General features: G+C 41.0%; 1 protein-coding gene across 2 annotated transcripts; it reads right to left on the bottom strand.

The window, feature by feature from the left end:
* Positions 1–6,084: 6,084 nt before the first annotated feature.
* On the bottom strand, positions 6,085–17,931 carry calml4b (calmodulin-like 4b). 2 transcript variants are annotated; one of them, XM_023984898.3, is made up of 6 exons: positions 17,842–17,931; positions 17,599–17,662; positions 17,445–17,475; positions 8,718–8,858; positions 8,302–8,490; positions 6,085–6,575 (listed from the first exon to the last, which is right to left on the bottom strand). In XM_023984898.3, the coding sequence occupies exons 2-6, from the start codon at positions 17,599–17,601 to the stop codon at positions 6,478–6,480; spliced, it is 462 nt and encodes a 153-aa protein (XP_023840666.1). In that variant the 5' UTR covers positions 17,602–17,662; positions 17,842–17,931; the 3' UTR covers positions 6,085–6,477. The 2 variants fall into 2 exon arrangements, with proteins under 2 accessions (XP_023840666.1, XP_023840668.1); XM_023984900.3 differs by lacking the exon at positions 8,718–8,858.
* Positions 17,932–19,875: the final 1,944 nt, after the last annotated feature.

Below are 19,875 nucleotides of genomic sequence, written 5' to 3'. Positions count from 1 at the left end.
TTTCTGCCTCAAGTTAATGTATCTGTTTGGGTGGTTATGAAATCCAAATACACCTAAATTCAGTTAAAAAAAGAAACGCCCCCTTTTTCAGGACCCGGTCTTTCAAAGATAATTCGTAAAAATCCAAATAACTTCACAGATCTTCATTGTAAAGGGTTTAAACACTGTTTCCCATGCTTGTTCAATGAACCATAAACAATTAATGAACATGCACATGTGGAACGGTCGTTAAGACACGGTAGGCAATTAAGGTCACAGTTATGAAAACTTAGGACACTAAAGAGGCCTTTCTACTGACTGAAAAACACCAAAAGAAAGTTGCCCAGGGTCCCTGCTCATCTGCGTGAACGTGCCTTAGGCATGCTGCAAGGAGGCATGAGGATTGCAGATGTGGCTAGGGCAATAAATTACAATGTCCGTACTGTGAGACGCCTAAGACAGCGCTACAAGGTGACAGGATGGACAGCTGATCGTCCTCGCAGTGGCAGACCACGTGTAACAACACCTGCACAGGATCGGTACATCTGAACATCACACCTGCGGGACAGGTACAGGATGGCAACAACAACTGCCAGTTACACCAGGATGCACAATCCCTCAATCAATGCTCAGACTGTCCGCAATAGGCTGAGAGAAGCTAGACTGAGGGCTTGTAAGCCTGTTGTAAGGCAGGTCCTCACCAGACATCACTGGCAACAATGTCGCCTACGGGCACAAACCCACCGTCGCTGGACCAGACAGGACTGGCAAAAAGTGCTCTTCTCTGACAAGTCGCGGTTTTGTCTCACCAGGGGTGATGGTTGGATTCGCGTTTATCGTCAAAGGAATGAGCGTTACACCGAGCCCTGTACTCTGGAGCGGGATCAATTTGGAGGTGGAGGGTCCGTCATGGTCTGGGGCAGTGTGTCACAGCATCATCGGATTGAGCTTGTTGTCATTGCAGGCAATCTCAACGCTGTGCGTTACAGGGAAGACATCCTCCTCCCTCATGTGGTACCCTTCCTGCAGGCTCATCCTGACATGACTCTCCAGCATGACAATGCCACCAGCCATACTGCTAATTCTGTGCATGATTTCCTGCAAGACAGGAATGTCAGTGTTCTGCCATGGCCAGCGAAGAGCCCAGATCTCAATCCCATTGAGCACGTCTGTGACCTGTTGGATCGGAGGGTGAGGGCTAGGGCCATTCCCCCCAGAAATGTCTGGGAACTTGCAGGTGCCTTGGTGGAAGAGTGGGGTAACATCTCACAGCAAGAACTGTCAAATTTGGTGCAGTCCATGAGGAGATGCACTGRAGTATGTAATGCAGCTGGTGGCCACACCAGATACTGACTGTTACTTTTGATTTTGACCCCCCCTTTGTTCAGGGATACATTATTCCATTTCTGTTAGTCACATGTCTTTGGAACTTGTTCAGTTTATGTCTCAGTTGTTGAATCTTGTTATGTTCATACAAATATTTACACAGTGAGAGGACGTTTCTTTTTTGCTGAGTTTATAATATAGTTAGCCACAAGATTTCATCACAATACAAATCTATGTTTGCTTAATCTCAGTTAACCCAGAACTAAAGTCTTGCGTAATTGGTCAGATGCTCGATTTAAATTCTGGGTCCATACATGTTAAGAGAAGAGATCGAATGAGGATCGGAACTGGAACAAAGAGCTCCAACTCCCTCTTTGCAAGTTACGGGCAAGTTTATGGGCCAAATTTTTCCTACTCTTCCTTAAATCGAAAGATGCTAACACCTGCAAAATTGTGATTTGTCCAAAGCACTTGAACTAATGCTGCTCGTTATCTCACGCATCACGTTGTATCAAATGAAATCTACGATACCATTTATGTTTACGTCAGAGCCGCCGGAAAACGTGTGGCGAAACAGCATTTGCCTGAGTATGTCTGGTAAAAGCGTTTTTCAGACATATTCTTAGTTCATGTCATAGAAAACATAGAAAAATGATTAGCATCGGAAAAGAAAGCAGGTGTTATTTATTGGCCAAGTTGACATAGTACCTTCCCCAATTTCAGCCCATTTGTTTTATATACTGAACGCATATATACTCACGCATTAATCCCCATGCTCAATGTGACAGGTGGATTCACTTGTCAGTCACAGGGGTCTCTTAGCTACAGCGCCTTATCAACCAGAGCTGTCAACAACTACATTTGCACCAGCTCCTCTCCTGCCTGCCTGGTTGCCTGCCTCATGATAGAGCGAACACAAATTTTCATGGAAAACAAGGTATGTGTTGAAGGGATACTTCAGGGTTTTGGCAATGAGGTACTTTATATACTTCCCCAGAGTCAGATGAACTCGTGGATACCATGTTTATGTTTCTTCGTCCAGTATGAAGAAAGTTAGAGGTACTTTCACAAGCCAATGCTAACTAGCGTTAGCGCAGTGCCTGGAAGTCTATGGGTATCTGGTAGCATAAAATGGTATCCACAAGTTCACCTGACTCTGGGGAAGTAGATAAAGGGCAACATTGCAAAATCCTGAAGTATCTCTTTATTAAAGCAGTTTAGTCGTCCTCTAAAATGAGCTAGAATGATCCAATCTGTAGCTAGCTAACTAGACTACAAATGTAATTTAAGTAGCTTAGCTAGATAGCTAACATTAGCTAGCTAGGTTGATGCAATCATGCCACCAGGAGTTTGTTTATAATTTTGACTCTCTAACCAGGTATACATCCAACCTTTTTATGTGGGTAAAGTACATGTCGGTTTAAAAAACGCTATGAAAGGCCTTACGGGAAAAAAATTCGGTCAACTTTAAAATTCTCGAGAAAACAAAATACTTTAAACAAGGTCGGATCTTTTTGTGTTGCTAAAATTAATAATGTGAGAAATGTCGATGGAAGTGCTTTTATGACTAAATATTTATTTAATAACCATCATATCGAAGTTAACTTGGAGCCCCAGGAAAGCATGCAGTTTATTAGGCTACAGATTAAATAAATGATGATGAACTTCACAGGGTGGTGAAAGTGCAAGGTGATGATATTTATTGGAACGAGCATCAAGCTCAAGGGTTTTATTCGAGTGACATGACCGTCGATGCTTGGTGGCCGTTTGACAAATAAAAATGATCTTGCTCTTTAGTCCATAATAATCTCATGTATCTGCCGCTGCTGGCTCGAGTGCAAGTGCCAATACCAGAGTGAGCTCACTACATGTATATAACACATTTATTTTGAGAYAACCATCAGCAGAGTTGAAAATGCAATGGAAACCAATTTAACTTTTATTTTTTATTCAGTACGTTTGGGAATTTAACTGTAAGGTTTTATGTGCACTATGTCATCACACAGTCTTATCTGCAACAAGTCAATTTGATGGAAACATCTCTGGTGGGAAAATGTGCATATTGTTTTTAATATGCACATGTCYCCAATTGGATGGAAATCTAGATTCTTAATAAATGTTTTTGGCACAGGGTAAAGAAGATGAAACGATCTGTTGCTGCTACCAAAAGACAAGGGATTCTGAAGTTCTTGAAAAGGTTAGTCAGCCAGTTTGTTGATCCAGTAATGTTGGCATATTATTTTATTTCCACTGCTGGTGATTATTCACAAATGTTTGTGGTGAAAATATCACTGTCTTAAAAGTAATGCATCTACAAATTCCACCACGGAGCAGTCTAAACAGACAATATTTACACGTTTGTCCAACCATAACAGATAAATGGCTAATGCAGAAAGAAACCATTTATGGATTCTAGCACTACCATCTTTTACAAACACAGAGACAGGCAGCCATCATGGCATCAGMCTTTTTKYACTAGSTAGTGCATAGTGTCACCTACTGATATGAACTGGTAATGCAGGTTTGGTTGGAATATAGTACAACAGAATAAGTGGCATTCAATAAAATCTACTTCATGAAAAGGGGGATATTATTTTCAATMAAAATGTTGAAAGTAGTTGATTTAATGATTGAATATATGGATTTGACAGGTAATCAGTTCCTACAGTGAGTGCCAGAGAACCAACCATCTGGTGGGCCAGATGGAGGCCAGGACAACAACACAAGGTTACTGGTTTTATGATTTAAAGTCACTCGGGCTCCTGAGTGGRGCAGCGGTCTAAGGCACTGCGAAGAGGTGTCACTACAGTCCCTGGTTCAAATCCAGGCTGTATCACATCTGGCTGTGATTGGGAGTCCCATAGGGAGGTGCACAATAGGCCATCATTGTAAATAAGAATTTGTTTTTAACTGACTTGCCTAATTAAATAAAGGTTCAATAAAAAGTGTAACAAAGTCTACTGTGTAAAGCAGGGTTCCCTAATTGGTGTTGTTGTTATTTGCTTGACATAATAGACAAAAAATCAGGAAATCAGCTCCAAGTGATTTTAACTAAAGACATTTATTCCCAAGTATTCCCACGCATAATAAAGAGAAAAATGTGATTGTATACAAATGTAAGCAAGGTTTGAAATGTTTAACATTATATTGATTTCGGCTTCTTGAGGTCAATTTGCTGTCTATAAATGATTTGTAATTATGTTCCGGACCCCCGATCATCTGCTCAAGAAAATATCCCGCAGCTGAATCTAGTTGATGAAATCTGGTGTATAGTGTTAAATTAACCCTTGCAACGAACAACCATATATGTGTGAGAAAAATTCTGATAGTCAAATATTGATCTTTTTTTTATCTGTATATGACATCAAAGGTGTAATTATTGAAAGATAATTTCATCATAGTTCTCTCTTTCAATTATAGTTGCTAGTTTTTGATTTAATACTTACAGTATTTTCCATACTTTTATGATTCATAAAATCCATTTCTTTCAAAAAGCACTMCAATGGTTCTACGTCTGTAGGATTATAATGTAACCCTGCCTTACATAAAGCTCACAGAATACATTTCAGATGAGCACTGCAGTCAGATGAACAAATAATAGGTTGACAAAATGTAAATCGTTTTCTACATTGAAACCTGTCTTTTTTCTTTTAAGTCCACTGCTTAAAACTTCTTCAGGATCGGTGTCCCGTCCACGGGACAGTTGAACTAATMTAGGCTAATGTGATTAGCATGAGGTAAGTAACAAGAAAATGTCCCAGGACATAGACATATCTGATATTGGCAGAAAGCTTAAATTCTTGTTAATCTAACTGCACTGTCCAATTTACAGTAGCTATTACAGTGAAAGAATACCATGCTATTGTTTGAGGAGAGTGCACAATTTTTAACAAAGTTATTAACAAATTAGGCATATTTGGGCAGTCTTGACACAAAATGTTGAACAGAAATGCAATGGTTCATTGGATCAGTCTCAACTTTGCACATATACTGCTGCCATCTAGTGGCCAAAATCTAAATTGCAGCTGGGCTGGAAAAATGCATTTTGGCCTTTCTCTTGATTTTTCAAAGATGATGGTACAATACAATTTWAAAAAACGGTTGGTTTTATCTTTTACCAGATCTATTGTGTTATATTTTCCTACATTCCTTTCACATTTACACAAACTTCAAAGTGTTTCCTTTCAAATGGTACCAAGAATATGCATATCCTTGCTTCAGGGCCTGAGCTATAGGCAGTTAGATTTGGATATGTCATTTCAGGCAAAAATTGAAAAAAGTGAAAGGATACTTAAGAGTTAACATTGTGTGTGTATAGATATTATAATATTTAAAGACATTGTAAGCATTACGCTCAGCCCTGCTATAATAGTTCACTAAACTACAGAGTATGTTGTCCATTGAAGTTGTAGTCTCTGGCTCTTTTGATATCAGATTCGGAATGAATAATAKGATTTGTGGTAGTTTGAAAGGTCCACTTTAGGCCAGGAGTGTTTCCAATTCACATGACCTGACAAGAACAAACCTAGCCCTATAGTCATAGCACAGACGAAAAGGGAAGCTATCTATAATAATGCTATTTTGTCATATCCTACGAATAGGACCCAGAGTTTTAGCTGACCAGGACATGAGCTCAGGAAAAACTCCAGGCCCCAGAAAAGGCGTATTCATTTTGACACACCATGTAAACTACCTCTGGTTTACAAATTTTCTCCATGAGAGATTGTTTGATCCAAACCTACAAAGGGTATTCACATTTACATAAAAACAATTTTACAGCACGTTTGGACCCAAAATGATTGGTCCATTTATTATCAAGAAATCAAGTTGCTCTTGTATCAATAAGAACAATGTCATTACTTTGTGATGTCAGTGGGCTTTTTAATGATTACTTGGTAAAAGTGATAACCTATAACAATGCCAGTTAGTATTAGCTAAATATTTAAAGAGCAGACGTTTCAACCAGGCACACCATTGCTTCCTTCAACATACAAATCTATATCATGGGAATATAAGGAAAACGTAATAACAATAGAAACACATACCTCAAAGCTAATAAAGAAAAAAATAACTTCTCATCTCAACATGTTGTTAGTGGGCAGCCCGCATGCAGATGCTTTGAATCAGTGCACTTTTGTGGTACAGTATGATCGTGTCCGGCCTGATGGCTGCTCAGCAGTTTGTAGAAGGAAGGGTCATTGTTTTGGCAAACTCCTCGTAGTGGACACATCCGTCTGGTCCCACGCCAGTCTCTTTCAGCAGCTCGTCAACTGCAGGGAAGTGAGAAGATGACACCCACACAACTTAATTATAACTCATCAAATCTAGTAATTTCATCACTGGTCTTTGAATGTTTTATGACTACTGGTCATAAAATCATACAATCATCGGTCATACAATCTCTGCCACACAAAGTACCAGTCAAAAGTTGACACATTGCAGAATAATAGTAAAAACAAACTATGAAATAACACATATGGAATCATGTAGTACCCAAAAGTGTTAAACAAATCAAAATATATTTTAGATTCTTCAAAGTAGCCACCATTTGCTTTGATGACATCTTTGCACACTTGGCATTCACTCAACTAGCTTTTCCAACAGTCTTGAAGGAGTTCCCACATATGCTGAGCACTTATTGGCTGCTTTTCCTTCACTCTGCAGTCCAGCTCATCCCAAACCATCTCAATTGGGTTGAGGTCGARGGATTGTGGAGGCCAGGTCATCTGATGCAGCACTCCATCACTCTCTTTCTTGGTCAAATAGCTCTTACACAGCCTGGAGGTGTGTTGGGTCATTGTCCTGTTGAAAAACAAATGATAGACCCACTAAACGCAAACCAGATGGGATGGCGTATCTCAGCAGAATGCTGTGGTAGTCATGCTGGTTAAGTGTGCCTTGAATTCTAAATAAATCACACAGTGTAACCAGAAAAGCACTCACACCATCACACCTCCTCCATGTTTTACGGTGGGAACCACACATGCGGAGATCCTCCGTTCACTTACTCTGCGGTTGGAACCAAAAATCACAAATTTGGACTCCGCCGGTCTAATGTCCATTGCTCGTGTTTCTTGGCCCAAGCAAGTCTTTTCTTCTTATTGGAGTCCTATAGTAGTGGTTTCTTTGCAGCAATTCGACCATGAAGGCCTGAGGTGTCTTTGGGCTGCAATTTCTGAGGCTGGTAACTCTAATGAACTTATCCGCTGCAGCAGAGGTAACTCTGGGTCTTCCTTTCCTGTGGCGGTCCTCATGAGAGCCAGTTTCATCACAGCGCTTGATGGTTTTTGCGACTGCACTTGAAGAAAGTTTCAAAGTTCTTCATTTTCCGGATCGACTGACCTTCATGTCTTAAAGTAGTGATGGACTGTCGTTTCTCTTTGAGCTGTTCTTGCCATAATATGGACTTGGTCTTTTACCAAATAGGGCTATCTTCTGTATACCACCCCTTCCTTGTCACAACACAACTGATTGGATCAAATGCATTAAGAAGGAAATATATTCCACAAATTAACTTTTAAACAAGGCACACCTGTTAATTGAAATGCATTCCAGGTGACTACCTCATGAAGCTGGTTGAGAGAATGCCAAGAGTGTGCAAAGATGTCATCAAGGCAAAGGGTGGCTACTTTGAAGAATCTCAAATATAAAATATATTTTGATTTGTTACTACATGATTCCATTCATAGTTTGATGTCTCCACTAATATTCTACAATGTAGAAAATAGTAAAAATAAAGACAAACCCTGGAATGAGTAGGTGTGTCCACACTTTTGACTGGTACTGTATGTCAAATGTTCAAGTGTTCAAACAGAATATACAGTATCAGTGTAATAAAGTAACAAAGTAATTCAATTACATTTACTACCATAGAAATGTTAAATTGGTACAATAATGCACACTTGTGATTCTGGATGTGCGGGTTTGAACAAACAAACAAAATGCACATACATACACTCTACACTCTTGTATGCATGTGTGTTTTATGACCCTTACCTTCTTTATCAGTGAGCTTCTCTCCCAGCCCGGTGAGCTTGGCCCGGAGCTCCGAGGACAGGATGTAGCCCTTCTTCTGCTTGTCCGTCATCCTCATGGCCTCCAGAATCTCTGCTCTGGGGTCCTCCTGCTGGATCTGCTGGTGCATCATGGTCAGGAAGGTGGAGAAGTCCAGCTCTCCGCACTTATCTAGTGTTACGGAGGGAGAGTGATTGATTGAATGATCGATGAAATGATTTGTTGATTAGAAAATGTATTTATTGAAAGGGATAGTTTAGCAATGACAAGATATTGAAAGACAGACATGCAGGCATGCAGGCATGCAGACAGACAAGTGGGCGGACGGGCAGACAGACAGACAGACAGACACATAGACTGACTGACAGACAGACAGACAGACAGACAGACATGCGTACCAATCTTGGAGATTTGCAGGTGTCTGTCCACCTCAATGAAAGTGGGGCTGACCCCCAGGCAGCGCATGACTATAATCAGGTCCTTGGCCTCAATTTTACCCTTGTGCTTCTTGTCATAGAGTGAAAAGCATTCCTTGAATTCTGTGAGAAAGAAGAGGTTGTCACATTTCCTCAGCTCTTCTAGGTATGTCTATGTAGGCTTCTAATGGTTATTCCCCTGAGGTCAAACCATAGAAATAGAATGAATAGAACAGACATCCCCCTACAGGTCAATTATGCCATAATAGATGGACTGTCAGACATGTTTTGTGTACCCATGAGTTTACCTGTCAAATTTCCATGGTCAGAGGTTTCAAGAGCGTTCTAATCCCTCTAATTCAATAGGTTTAGTTTATTAAGATCACGATTAGCTACTGCACATTGCTGACGACAACAGTGGTAGGCCTGATCACCGACAACGATGAGACAGCCTACACTGAGGTCAGAGACCTGGCAGTGGGGTGCCAGGACAACAACCTCTCTCTCAATGTGAGCTGAAAGGAGCTGATCGTGGACTATAGGAAAAGGACGGCCGAACACGCCCCCATTAACATCGACGGGACTGAATTGGAGCGGTTTGAGAGTTTCAAGTTCCTTGGTGTCCACATCACCAACAAACTATCATGGTCCACACACACCAAGACAGTTGTGAAGAGGGCAAGACAACACATTTTCCACCTCAGGAGACTGAAAAGACTTGGCATGGGTCCCTAGATCCTCAAAAAGTTCTACAGCTGCACCCTCGAGAGCATCCTGACCGCTTGCATCACTGCCTGGTATGGCAACTGCTCGGCATCTGACCGTAAGGCGCTACAGAGGGTTGTGCGTATGGCCCAGTACATCACTGGGGCCAAGCTTCCTGACATCCAGGACCTATATACTAGGCGGTGTCAGAAGAAGGCCCCAAAAAATTGTCAGACTCCATTCACCCAAGTCATAGACTGTTCTCTCTGCTACCGCACGGCAAGTGGTACTGGAGTGCCAGGTCTAGGACCAAAAGGCTTCTCAACAGCTTCTACCCCCAAGCCATAAGACTGCTGAACAACTAATCAAATGGCCACCCAGACTATTTACATTGATCCCCCCTTTGTTTTTATACTGCTGCTACACGCTGTTTATTATCTATGCATGACTTTACAAATTACCTTGACTAACCTGTACCCCTGCACATTGACTCAGTACCGATACCCCTTGTAAATAGCCTCGTTATTGTTATGTACATTTCTTGTGTTACTTTTTGATTAATTTGATTTTTTTTCCCACTTTAGTTTATTTAGTAAATATTTTATTAACTCTATTTCTTGAACTGTTGGTTAAGGGCTTGTAAGTAAGCATTTCACGGTAAGATCTACACCTGTTTTATTCGGCGTATGTGACCAAATTTGATTCGATTCTAATATTGCTTCTCATGGTCTGAGAGTCCTTTAGCTGCCTTTTGGCAAACTCCAAGCAGGCTGCAATGTGCCCTTTACTGAGGATTGGCTTCCGTCTGGCCACTCTACCATAAAGGCCTGATTTGTGGAGTGCTGCAGAGATGGTTGTCCTTCTGGAAGGTTCTCCCATCTCCACAGAGGAACTCTTGAGCTCTGTCAGAGTGACCTTCAGGTTCTTGATCACCTCCCTGACCAAGGCCCTTCTCCCCTGATTGCTCAGTTTGGCCAAGGGGCCAGCTCTAGGAAGAGTTGGTGGTTCCAAACTTCTTCCATTTAATGATGGTGGCCACTGTGTTCTTGGGGACCTTCAATGCTGAATAATTRTTTTGGTACCCTTCCCCAGATCTGTGCCTCAACACAATTCTGTCTCGGAGCTCTACAGACAATTCCTTCGACCTCATGGCTTGGTTTTTGCTCTGACATGCACTGTCAACTGTGGGGCCTTATATAGACAGGTGTGTGCCTTTCCAAATCATGTCCAATCAATTGAATATACCACAGGTGGACTCCAATCAAGTTGTAGATACATTTCAAGGATGATCAATGGAAACAGGATGCACCTGAGCTCAATTTCAAGTCTCATKGCAAAGGGTCTGAAAACTCATGTAAATAAGGTATTTCTGTTTTTTATTTTTAATAATAAGTAAAAATATCAAACCTTTTTTCACTTTGTCATTATGGGGTATTGTGTATAGATTAATGAGGAAAACAAAATAATTTCATTCATTTTAGAAAAAGGCTGTAATGTAACAAAATGTGGAAAAAGGCGTCTGAATACTTTCCAAATGCACTGTAAGTACAGAACAGTTATAGACAAGAACAACATAAGATATTACATTTTAAATAAAAAATAGAAGTTAGACATTAAGAACATCTTTCTAATATTGAGAAATTAATGGTAAATAATGTATTGTGTCATTTTGGTTGTGTTTCAGATGATTTTGTGCCCAATAGAAATTAATGGTAAATAATGTATTGTGTTATTCTGGAGTCACTTTTATTGTAAATAAGAATAGAATATGTTTCTAAATACTTTAACACTAATGTGGATGCTACCATGATTACGGATAATCCTGAATGAAATGTGAATAATGATGAGTGAGAAAGTTACAGATGTACAAATATCAACCCCCCCCCCCCCCCCCCCAAAAATGCAAACCTCCCCTGTTATTGTAATGGTGAGAGGTTAGCATGTCTTGGGGGTATGATATTTGTCTAACTTTCTCATTCAGCATTATTTATGATCCATTCAGTATTATTCGTAATCGTGGTGGCATAACATCCACGTTAATGGAGAAGTTTTTTTTATTTTATTATTATTATTATTWTTWWTTTTTAAATTGACCTTTATTTAACCAGGTAGGCTAGTTGAGAACAAGTTCTCATTTACAACTGCGGCCTGGCCAAGATAAAGCAAAGCAGTGCGACACAAACAACAACACAGAGTTATACATGGAATAAACAAACGTACAGTCAATGCAATAGAAAAGTCCATATACAGTGTGTGCAAATGAGGTAAGATTAGGGAGGTAAAGCAATAAATAGGCAGTAGTGGCGAAGTAATTGCAATTAAACACTGGAGTGATAGATGTGTAGAAGATGAATGTGCAAGTAGAGATACTGGGGTGCAAAGGAGCAAAAAAAATAATAACAATGTGGGGATGAGGTAGTTGGATGGGCTATTTACAGATGGGCTATGTACAGGTGCAGTTATCTGTAAGCTGCTCTGACAGTTGGTGCTTAAAGTTAGTTTGGGAGATATGAGTCTCCAGCTTCAGTGATTTTTGCAATACGTTCCAMTCATTGGCAGCAGAGAACTGTAAGGAAAGGTGGCCAAAGGAGGAATTGGCTTTGGGGGTGACCAGTGAAATATACCTGCTGGAGCGCGTACTACGGGTGGGTGCTGCTATGGTGACCAGTGTGCTGAGATAAGGTGGGGGTTTACCTAGCAAAGACTTATAGATGACCTGGAGCCAGTGGGTTTGGCGACGAATATGAAGCGAGGGCCAGCCAACGAGAGCATACATGTCGCAATGGTGGGTAGTATATGGGGCTTTGGTGACAAAACGGGTGGCACTGTAATAGACTGCATCCAATTTGCTGAGTAGAGTGTTGGAGGCTATTTTGTAAATGACATCGCCGAAGTCAAGGATCGGTAGGATAGTTAGTTTTACGAGGGTATGTTTGGCAGCATGAGTGAAGGATGCTTTGTTGCGAAATAGGAAGCCGGTTATAGATTTAATTTTGGATTGGAGATGCTTAATGTGAGTCTGGAAGGAGAGTTTACAGTCTAACCAGACACTTAGGTATTTGTAGTTGTCCACATATTCTAAGTCAGAACCATCCAGAGTAGTGATGCTGGACGGGTGGGCAGGTGCGGGCAGCAATCGGTTGAAGAGCCTGCATTTAGTTTTACTTTCATTTAAGAGCAGTTGGAGGCCACGGAAGGAGAGTTGTATGGCATTGAAGCTCGCCTGGAGGTTAGTTAACACAGTGTCCAAAGAAGGGCCAGAAGTATACAGAATGGTGTCGTCTGCGTAGGGGTGGATCAGAGAATCACCAGCAGCAAGAGCGACATCATTGATGTATACAGAYAAAAGAGTCGGCCAGAGAATTGAACCCTGTGGCACCCCCATAGAGACTGCTAGAGGTCCGGACAACAGGCCCTCCGATTTGACACACTGAACTCTGTCTGAGAAGTAGTAGGTGAACCAGGCGAGGCAGTCATTTGAGAAAGGAAGGCTATTGAGTCTGCCGATAAGAATGTGGTGATTGACAGAGTCGAAAGCCTTGGCCAGGTCGATGAATACGGCTGCACAGTATTGTCTTTTATCGATGGCGGTTATGATATCGTTTAGGACCTTGAGAAATGGCTGAGGTGCACCCATGACCAGCTTGGAAACCAGATTGCATAGCGGAGAAGGTACGGTGATATTCTAAATGGTCGGTGATCTGTTTGTAAACTTGGCTTTCGAAGACTTTAGAAAGGCAGGGTAGTATAGATATAGGTCTGTAACAGTTTGGGTCTAGAGTGTCTCCCCCTTTTGAAGAGGGGGATGACCGCGGCAGCTTTCCAAACTTTAGGGATCTCAGATGATAAGAGAGGTTGAACAAGCTAGTAATAGGGGTTGCAACAATTGTGGCGGATAATTTTAGAAAGAGAGGGTCCAGATTGTCTAGCCCAGCTGATTTGTAGGGGTCCAGATTTTGCAGCTCTTTCAGAACATCAGCTATCTGGATTTGGGTGAAGGAGAAATGGGGGAGGCTTGGGCAAGTTGCTGTGGGGGGTGCAGAGCTGTTGACTGGGGTAGGGGTAGCCAGGTGGAAAGCATGGCCAGCCATAGAAAAATGCTTATTGAAATTCTCAATTATCGTGGATTTATCGGTCACGACAATGTTTCCTAGCCTCAGTCCCGTGGGAAGCTGGGAGTAGGTGCTCTTATTCTCCATTGGCTTTACAGTGTCCCAGAACTTTTTGGAGTTTGTTCTACAGCATGCAAATTTCTGTTTGAAAAAGCTATCCTTTGCTTTCCTAACTGCCTGTGTACATTGGTTCCTAACTTCCATGAAAAGTTMCATATRGRGGGGGCTATTCGATGCTAATGCAGAACGCCACAGGATGTTTTTGTGCTGGTCAAGGGCAGTCAGGTCTGGAGTGAACCAAGGGCTATATCTGTTCCTGGTTCTACATTTTTTTGAATGGGGCATGCTTATTTAAGATGGTGAGGAAAGCACTTTAAAAAAAAACCCGGCATCCTCTACTGACGGAATGAGGTCAATATCCTTCCAGGATACCCGGGCCAGTTTGATTAGAAAGGCCTGCTTGCTGAAGTGTTTTAGGGAGTGTTTGACAGTGATGAGGGGTGGTCGTTTGACCGCAGATCCATTACGGACACAGGCAATGAGGCAGTGATCGCTGAGATCCTGGTTGAAGACAGCAGAGGTGTATTTGGAGGGCAGGTTGGTCAGGATGATATCTATGCGTGTGCCTGTGTTTACTGATTAGGGGTTGTTCCTGGTAGGTTCATTGATAATTTGTGTGAGATTGAGGGCATCTAGCTTAGATTGTAGGACGGCCGGGGTGTTAAGCATGTCCAAGTTTAGGTCACCTAACAGTACGAGCTCTGGAGATAGATGGGGGGCAATCTATTCACATATGGTGTCCAGGGCACAGCTGGGGGCTGAAGGTGGTCTATAGCAAGCGGCAACGGTGAGAGACTTGTTTCTGGAAAGGTGGATTTTTTTCAAGTAGAAGCTCGAATTGTTTGGGCACAGACCTGGATAGTATGACAGAACTCTGCAGCAGATTGCAACTCCACACCCTTTGGCCGTTTTATCTTGTCGGAAAATGTTATAGTTAGGGATGGAGATTTCAGGATTTTTGGTGGCCTTCCCAAACCAGGATTCAGACACGGCTAGGACATCCGAGTTGGCGGAGTGTGCTAAAGCAGTGAATAAAACAAACTTAGGGAGGAGGCTTCTAATGTTAACTTGCATGAAACCAAGGCTTTTACGGTTAGAGAAGTCAACAAATGAGAGTGCCTGGAGAATGGGAGTGGAGCTAGGCGCTGCAGGGCCTGGATGAACCTCTACATCACCAGAGGAACAGAGGAGGAGAAGGATAAGGGTACGGCTAAAGGCTATAAGACCTATTATTTAGTTCTTTGGAAACATATTCTATTCTTATTTACAATAAAAGTGGCTCCAAAATGACACAATACATTATTTACCATTAATTTCTATTAGGCACAAAATCATCTGAAACGCAACCAAAACAAACAGCAAATGCATCAAACAAATGTGTAAAGTCACAAGCTTGATGTAGTTATTGCGTGAATAAGGGATCAAATACTTAACTTTTTACTACTTTAATACACATATAAGTGAACTTGTCCCAATACTTTTGGTCCCCTAAAATGAAGGGACTATGTACAAAAAGTGCTGTAATTTCGAAACGGTTCAACCTATATGGATGAAAATATCCTCAAATTGCACTTGACAGTCCAAACCCAGAGTCACTGTGCATTTCAAATGCTGGGGTACAGAGCCAAAACAACAAAAAATGTCTCACTGTCCCAATACTTTTGGAGGTCACTGTACAGATTCATGTTCTTATACACAGTACAGTTAAATGAAATATTTAGAAAGAGGAGAGGCGCTGTGATGGAATATGTTTATCTGTTCTTTTTAAGTTAAATCTGTTTTTGGTTTGGGTACCGTGATGAAACCAATCATGGCGTGTCTGGTGGGGTATGTATGTCTGTTTTGAAGTGTATGCAAATAGATTACACAAGTGGTTAGGCATTTTCAACATACAAATGTTTCTTAAAAAGACTAGAAGGGAAGTAGTCTTTCATGGTTGAAGGTTAAAGAGAAATTGACTATCATGCATGTTGTTGGTGTTAGTTGTGTGTGCAGTTAAGGGCAAGGCATGCTGTTAAACTCACTGTGTTAAGCATAAGGCCCGTTCATCTCACAGACTGAACTAGCCAACAGATCCCCAAGCTTCCTGTGTAGATTAAGACACCACGGAGCCAGCGTGAGACAAGGCTCGAAAAACGGACCTCAATCCAGGGGTGAGAAATGTGTTGTACTCCGAATTGTCCCATTATCCCAACTGTTACACTGAGAAAATGATCATGCTAGCTAGCAGATAAGAGTTGTTCAATCTTCTCTGTGTAACAGTTGTGATAATGGGACAATTCAGAGTACAACGCAGTTCTCATACCTGGATTGAGGTATGTATTCGGAGCCATATTTTGTCTTAATCTACACAGGACGCCTGTCCAACCTTAGCGCAGTTGTAAGCAAGCAAATTGGATCTGCTGGCTTAAACTGAACTAGAGCATTATACTCTTCAATGGGAGATACAGGTCAGTCTTAATCGAGGCAGTATCTGCAGTCACCGCTCATTAATCTTTGAAGGATTACAGCCGTCAGGATCTGCTTCAATCACACAGAGGAGAGCACAGGCTGCCTACTGAAAGGCAAACAGAAGGGCCATAGAAATATATATGGGTTGCATGGTGCACTGTATACTAGCCCTTGATCATGACTCTCAGGTCCATTACATTATACATAAGAGTCATTGGACGAAGGCGTCTTCTGTACAGGGGAGTTTTGTTAAGAGCCCCAAGTCTGGGTCTGAACATTAACACTAATTGCTTGCGGTATGGTTTTGGAAGCATAAAGACCTTATCGGACCTTATCTTTCATATCAGCAAAACATGTTTTTTTAAATAAGGTGAAATTAATACACACCTTTTATAAGGTTAGGGTTAGTGTTCCCACACGGCCATATATTCATGTTACAGCGCATGTTTACGGAAGACAGAGGGACCACCTGTGCTAACTAGCTATCTAGCATGCTCGGAACACCTGTGTGTAACGGAAGTAGGCCGCCAGAAACGGGTTGTCACTGAAAAATACTGTTGGCTGCAACTGTGATGAAGCTGGTTAAAACAGTAAGTGTATATTTTGCATTTGTGAAATCAGTTTAATGTGAGATGTTTCTAGAACCGTATTGCAATCAAGAATCAATTCACGTTTAGATGGAGTATTTGGCTGGCAGAGTCAGTCTACCTCTGAAAATAACATGTCCTTGGACCTAAAGGTAACGTTAGGAACCTTAAGAGTACATCTTGGGCTAGGTGCATGCATGATAGCACCAATCAGACATATTATTGTATATTAGTAGGCTATATATTGGTATACGTAAACTAGTCCTCCACAGTCTGTAACATCCTATTCAAAATATTGTTGAACAGTTTAATGATCTACATTTGACAACAAAAGAAGAAACTATCAAAAGACTGGTGATATAAGTGATGCATTGTGTGTGTCTTCTCAACAGGAACGTTGACACAAATAGGGTGCATTGTGTTGTGGCAGGCACACGGAAAATTACGTGGACTGAAAGTCTGTTCATATCAACATCAAGCAATAAGAAGTAGTCCTGGAATGTAGGCTTCTGTGAACATGTAGTAGTTTTCATTTTATTCGCCAATTTCTTGAGTATTGATCAGAGACTATCCAAACTGCAATCATCAAGATAGTGGACATTCTCAGACAGTAACGCAAAATTAAACGATTATAAACAGGTTGTGCATACCAGGAATTCAATTAAATGAATACCCACGATTAATTTGACATGTGATAAACAATCCTGCCTTGTGCCGTACTCGCCTAAAATGATCACCTTTATCCAATTCAACATAGCGTGCGCAATATGTGCACACAGTCTAACGCGTCTTACCATTTATTTGGTCTTGAGTCAGGAACTTTGCCTGTAACAAAACAAGAGAAGCACGTCACTTTTATATGCAACTAACTATTTATAGTGGATGCTACATCTAACTATGAGCCAACTATTGTACATAACAACGATTTCACTGGAATAACTTGCTTACCATCGTGGTTGCGCTCAGTCAGTGCTCCTAGACACACTCGACGTGTCAGGTCCGCTTGTTTTACCTGCGTGAGTAACCTTTATTTAGAAGTTTGCATTATTGATACAGTGTTGCCATGAGCACATGGTGAACTAGACCCCACACCAACTATAGGCTACTATGCTATTTATCTCCGATCACCATGAAACGGTCTGTCACAATAAAGGCACAATCCTTAATTTATGTTTTCGCCGAAATACCCACCACTTGGTTTGCTGTAGGGCTGGATAAATGTAGCCTAGCCTGCTAACGTTACACTCAAATTCGTAACTGGAAGAAGCTATGGATGCAGAATGGCATCACGTTTTTATATAGTTTGTAACCAAACAATATTACGTTAAAAGTTTAAAAGACAAAGGATTCATAAGTAGTTTATGGACTATAGATTGTTTATAAATCAGTAATAATAGTAGCCCAACCAGCAGCAAGATGGCAGTATTAGGCTATTCGTTTTACATCGTTTTTAATTTTACGTCCGACTTCTATGTGCACAGCCGGTAATACACTGGTGTCCGCCGTGGACCGGCTCGTAAATAAAACATCCTGCATTCAGGCTGAAAATGTGTCCGTTTCCTCCTTAACTCGATTTAATTGATCGTCGTAGGAAAATAAAACTGGGAAAATACAGTATGTGTAGGCGAGAACAGGTGTTGTGCCGAAAAGCTCCCCCTGACAAAATTCTCCCTCCCTAAAATCTTCATTGCTGCGACTTGCTTGCTTGTTGAGATTTCTGATCAAGTTAGGCTGCGTTTCATTTTATTTTTGTCGGTTCGATCGCGAGGGAGGCACAAGTAATGTCTGCAGTTTTCGGTTTGGCTATGTGTTTCAAGTCTATTAGTCTATAAATAAATATCTTTGCAAAAATGTGTCATCTCTCCCATGTCTTATTCGACAAGTAGTTGTTCTGAAATGTTTATTGCTTGCCTACATTTTTCTCTCTCTATGTTTAATATAACACACCTACATGAATTAATAATTTCGGTTGCCTATCCTGACGTGAAGTTTGTTCTATAGAAAGTATTTGACTCAAGCCACAAAATTAAGGAAATTAGAAGGGGGGGTGGGGGGGGGGTCGACAAGGCCATTTTATTGCCTGCCAAAATTCTCTCCCCCCTTCTATCTTGGGACTGCAAGGCCTGGCACACTTCAGAATAATTTTGGTGACCTATCATGCCCTCTGTGTTAACCAGTAGTGTGTGCCACAGAAAGTATTTGACTCTAGGTACAAAATTAAGGAAATTAGAATGGGGGGGGGGGGGTCGGCAAGGCCATTTTCTTGCCTGCCGAAATTACCCCCCACCCCTTCTATTTTGGGACTGCAAGGCCTGACACACTTCAGAATAATTTTGGTGACCTATCATGCTATAGGTCATGCTAATTTTGGTGACCTATCTCTGATGTGTGCCACATTAAGTATTCGACTCTAGTCACAAAAGGAAGTGGTTATTTCAGCAATAATAGTTTTTAGAGCCCTCTACTGTTCTCTCTACCTTATCCCTCAATCCACCATCCCATCGTGCTTTTCCCTCTTATGATTTTTCCTTTAAATTACACTTTATCTGTTTTAATTTAAGAATGTAGGTACAGTAATAATAAAAAATAAAATAATAATAAATAAAAAATTGTACTCTGGGTGAAAAAGAAATATCTATATATAAGTCAACATGAGTGCATATATCCATAATTACAGTAAACTGTTATAATAATAGGAAAAAAAGTAAAATATAAATACATTTATAATAAACAAAACTATGACTGAATGTGCCTCCATGAAGAATATCCTCCCCAATAGGTCCCTTTGCCCTCAATAGGACACCCCCATCACCTCCACTATCCCCATCAACCTCCCCCCACCCCTCATCCACAAAACACAATAATAATAATTGAAAAAAATATACCAAGATATATATATATAAAAGTGTTCCCCCCTTGGCGTTTTTCCTATTTTGTTGCATTACAATCTGTAATTTAAATTGATTTTTATTTGGATTTCATGTAATAGACATACACAAAATAGTCAAAATTGGTGAAGTGAAATGAAAAGTGGTGCGTGCATATGTATTCACCCCTTTTGCTATGAAGCCCCTAAATAAGATCTGGTGCAACCAATTACCTTCAGAAGTCACATAATTAGTTAGATTGCACACGGGTGGACTTTATTTAAGTGTCACATGATCTGTCACATGATCTCAGTATATATACACCTGTTCTGAAAGGCCCCAGAGTCTGCAACACCAC

This window comes from Salvelinus sp. IW2-2015, linkage group LG4q.1:29, assembly GCF_002910315.2.
Source record: "Salvelinus sp. IW2-2015 linkage group LG4q.1:29, ASM291031v2, whole genome shotgun sequence".
In the NCBI taxonomy this organism is placed as follows: domain Eukaryota; kingdom Metazoa; phylum Chordata; class Actinopteri; order Salmoniformes; family Salmonidae; genus Salvelinus; species Salvelinus sp. IW2-2015.
This window is presented reverse-complemented; position numbering and strand designations above follow the sequence as displayed.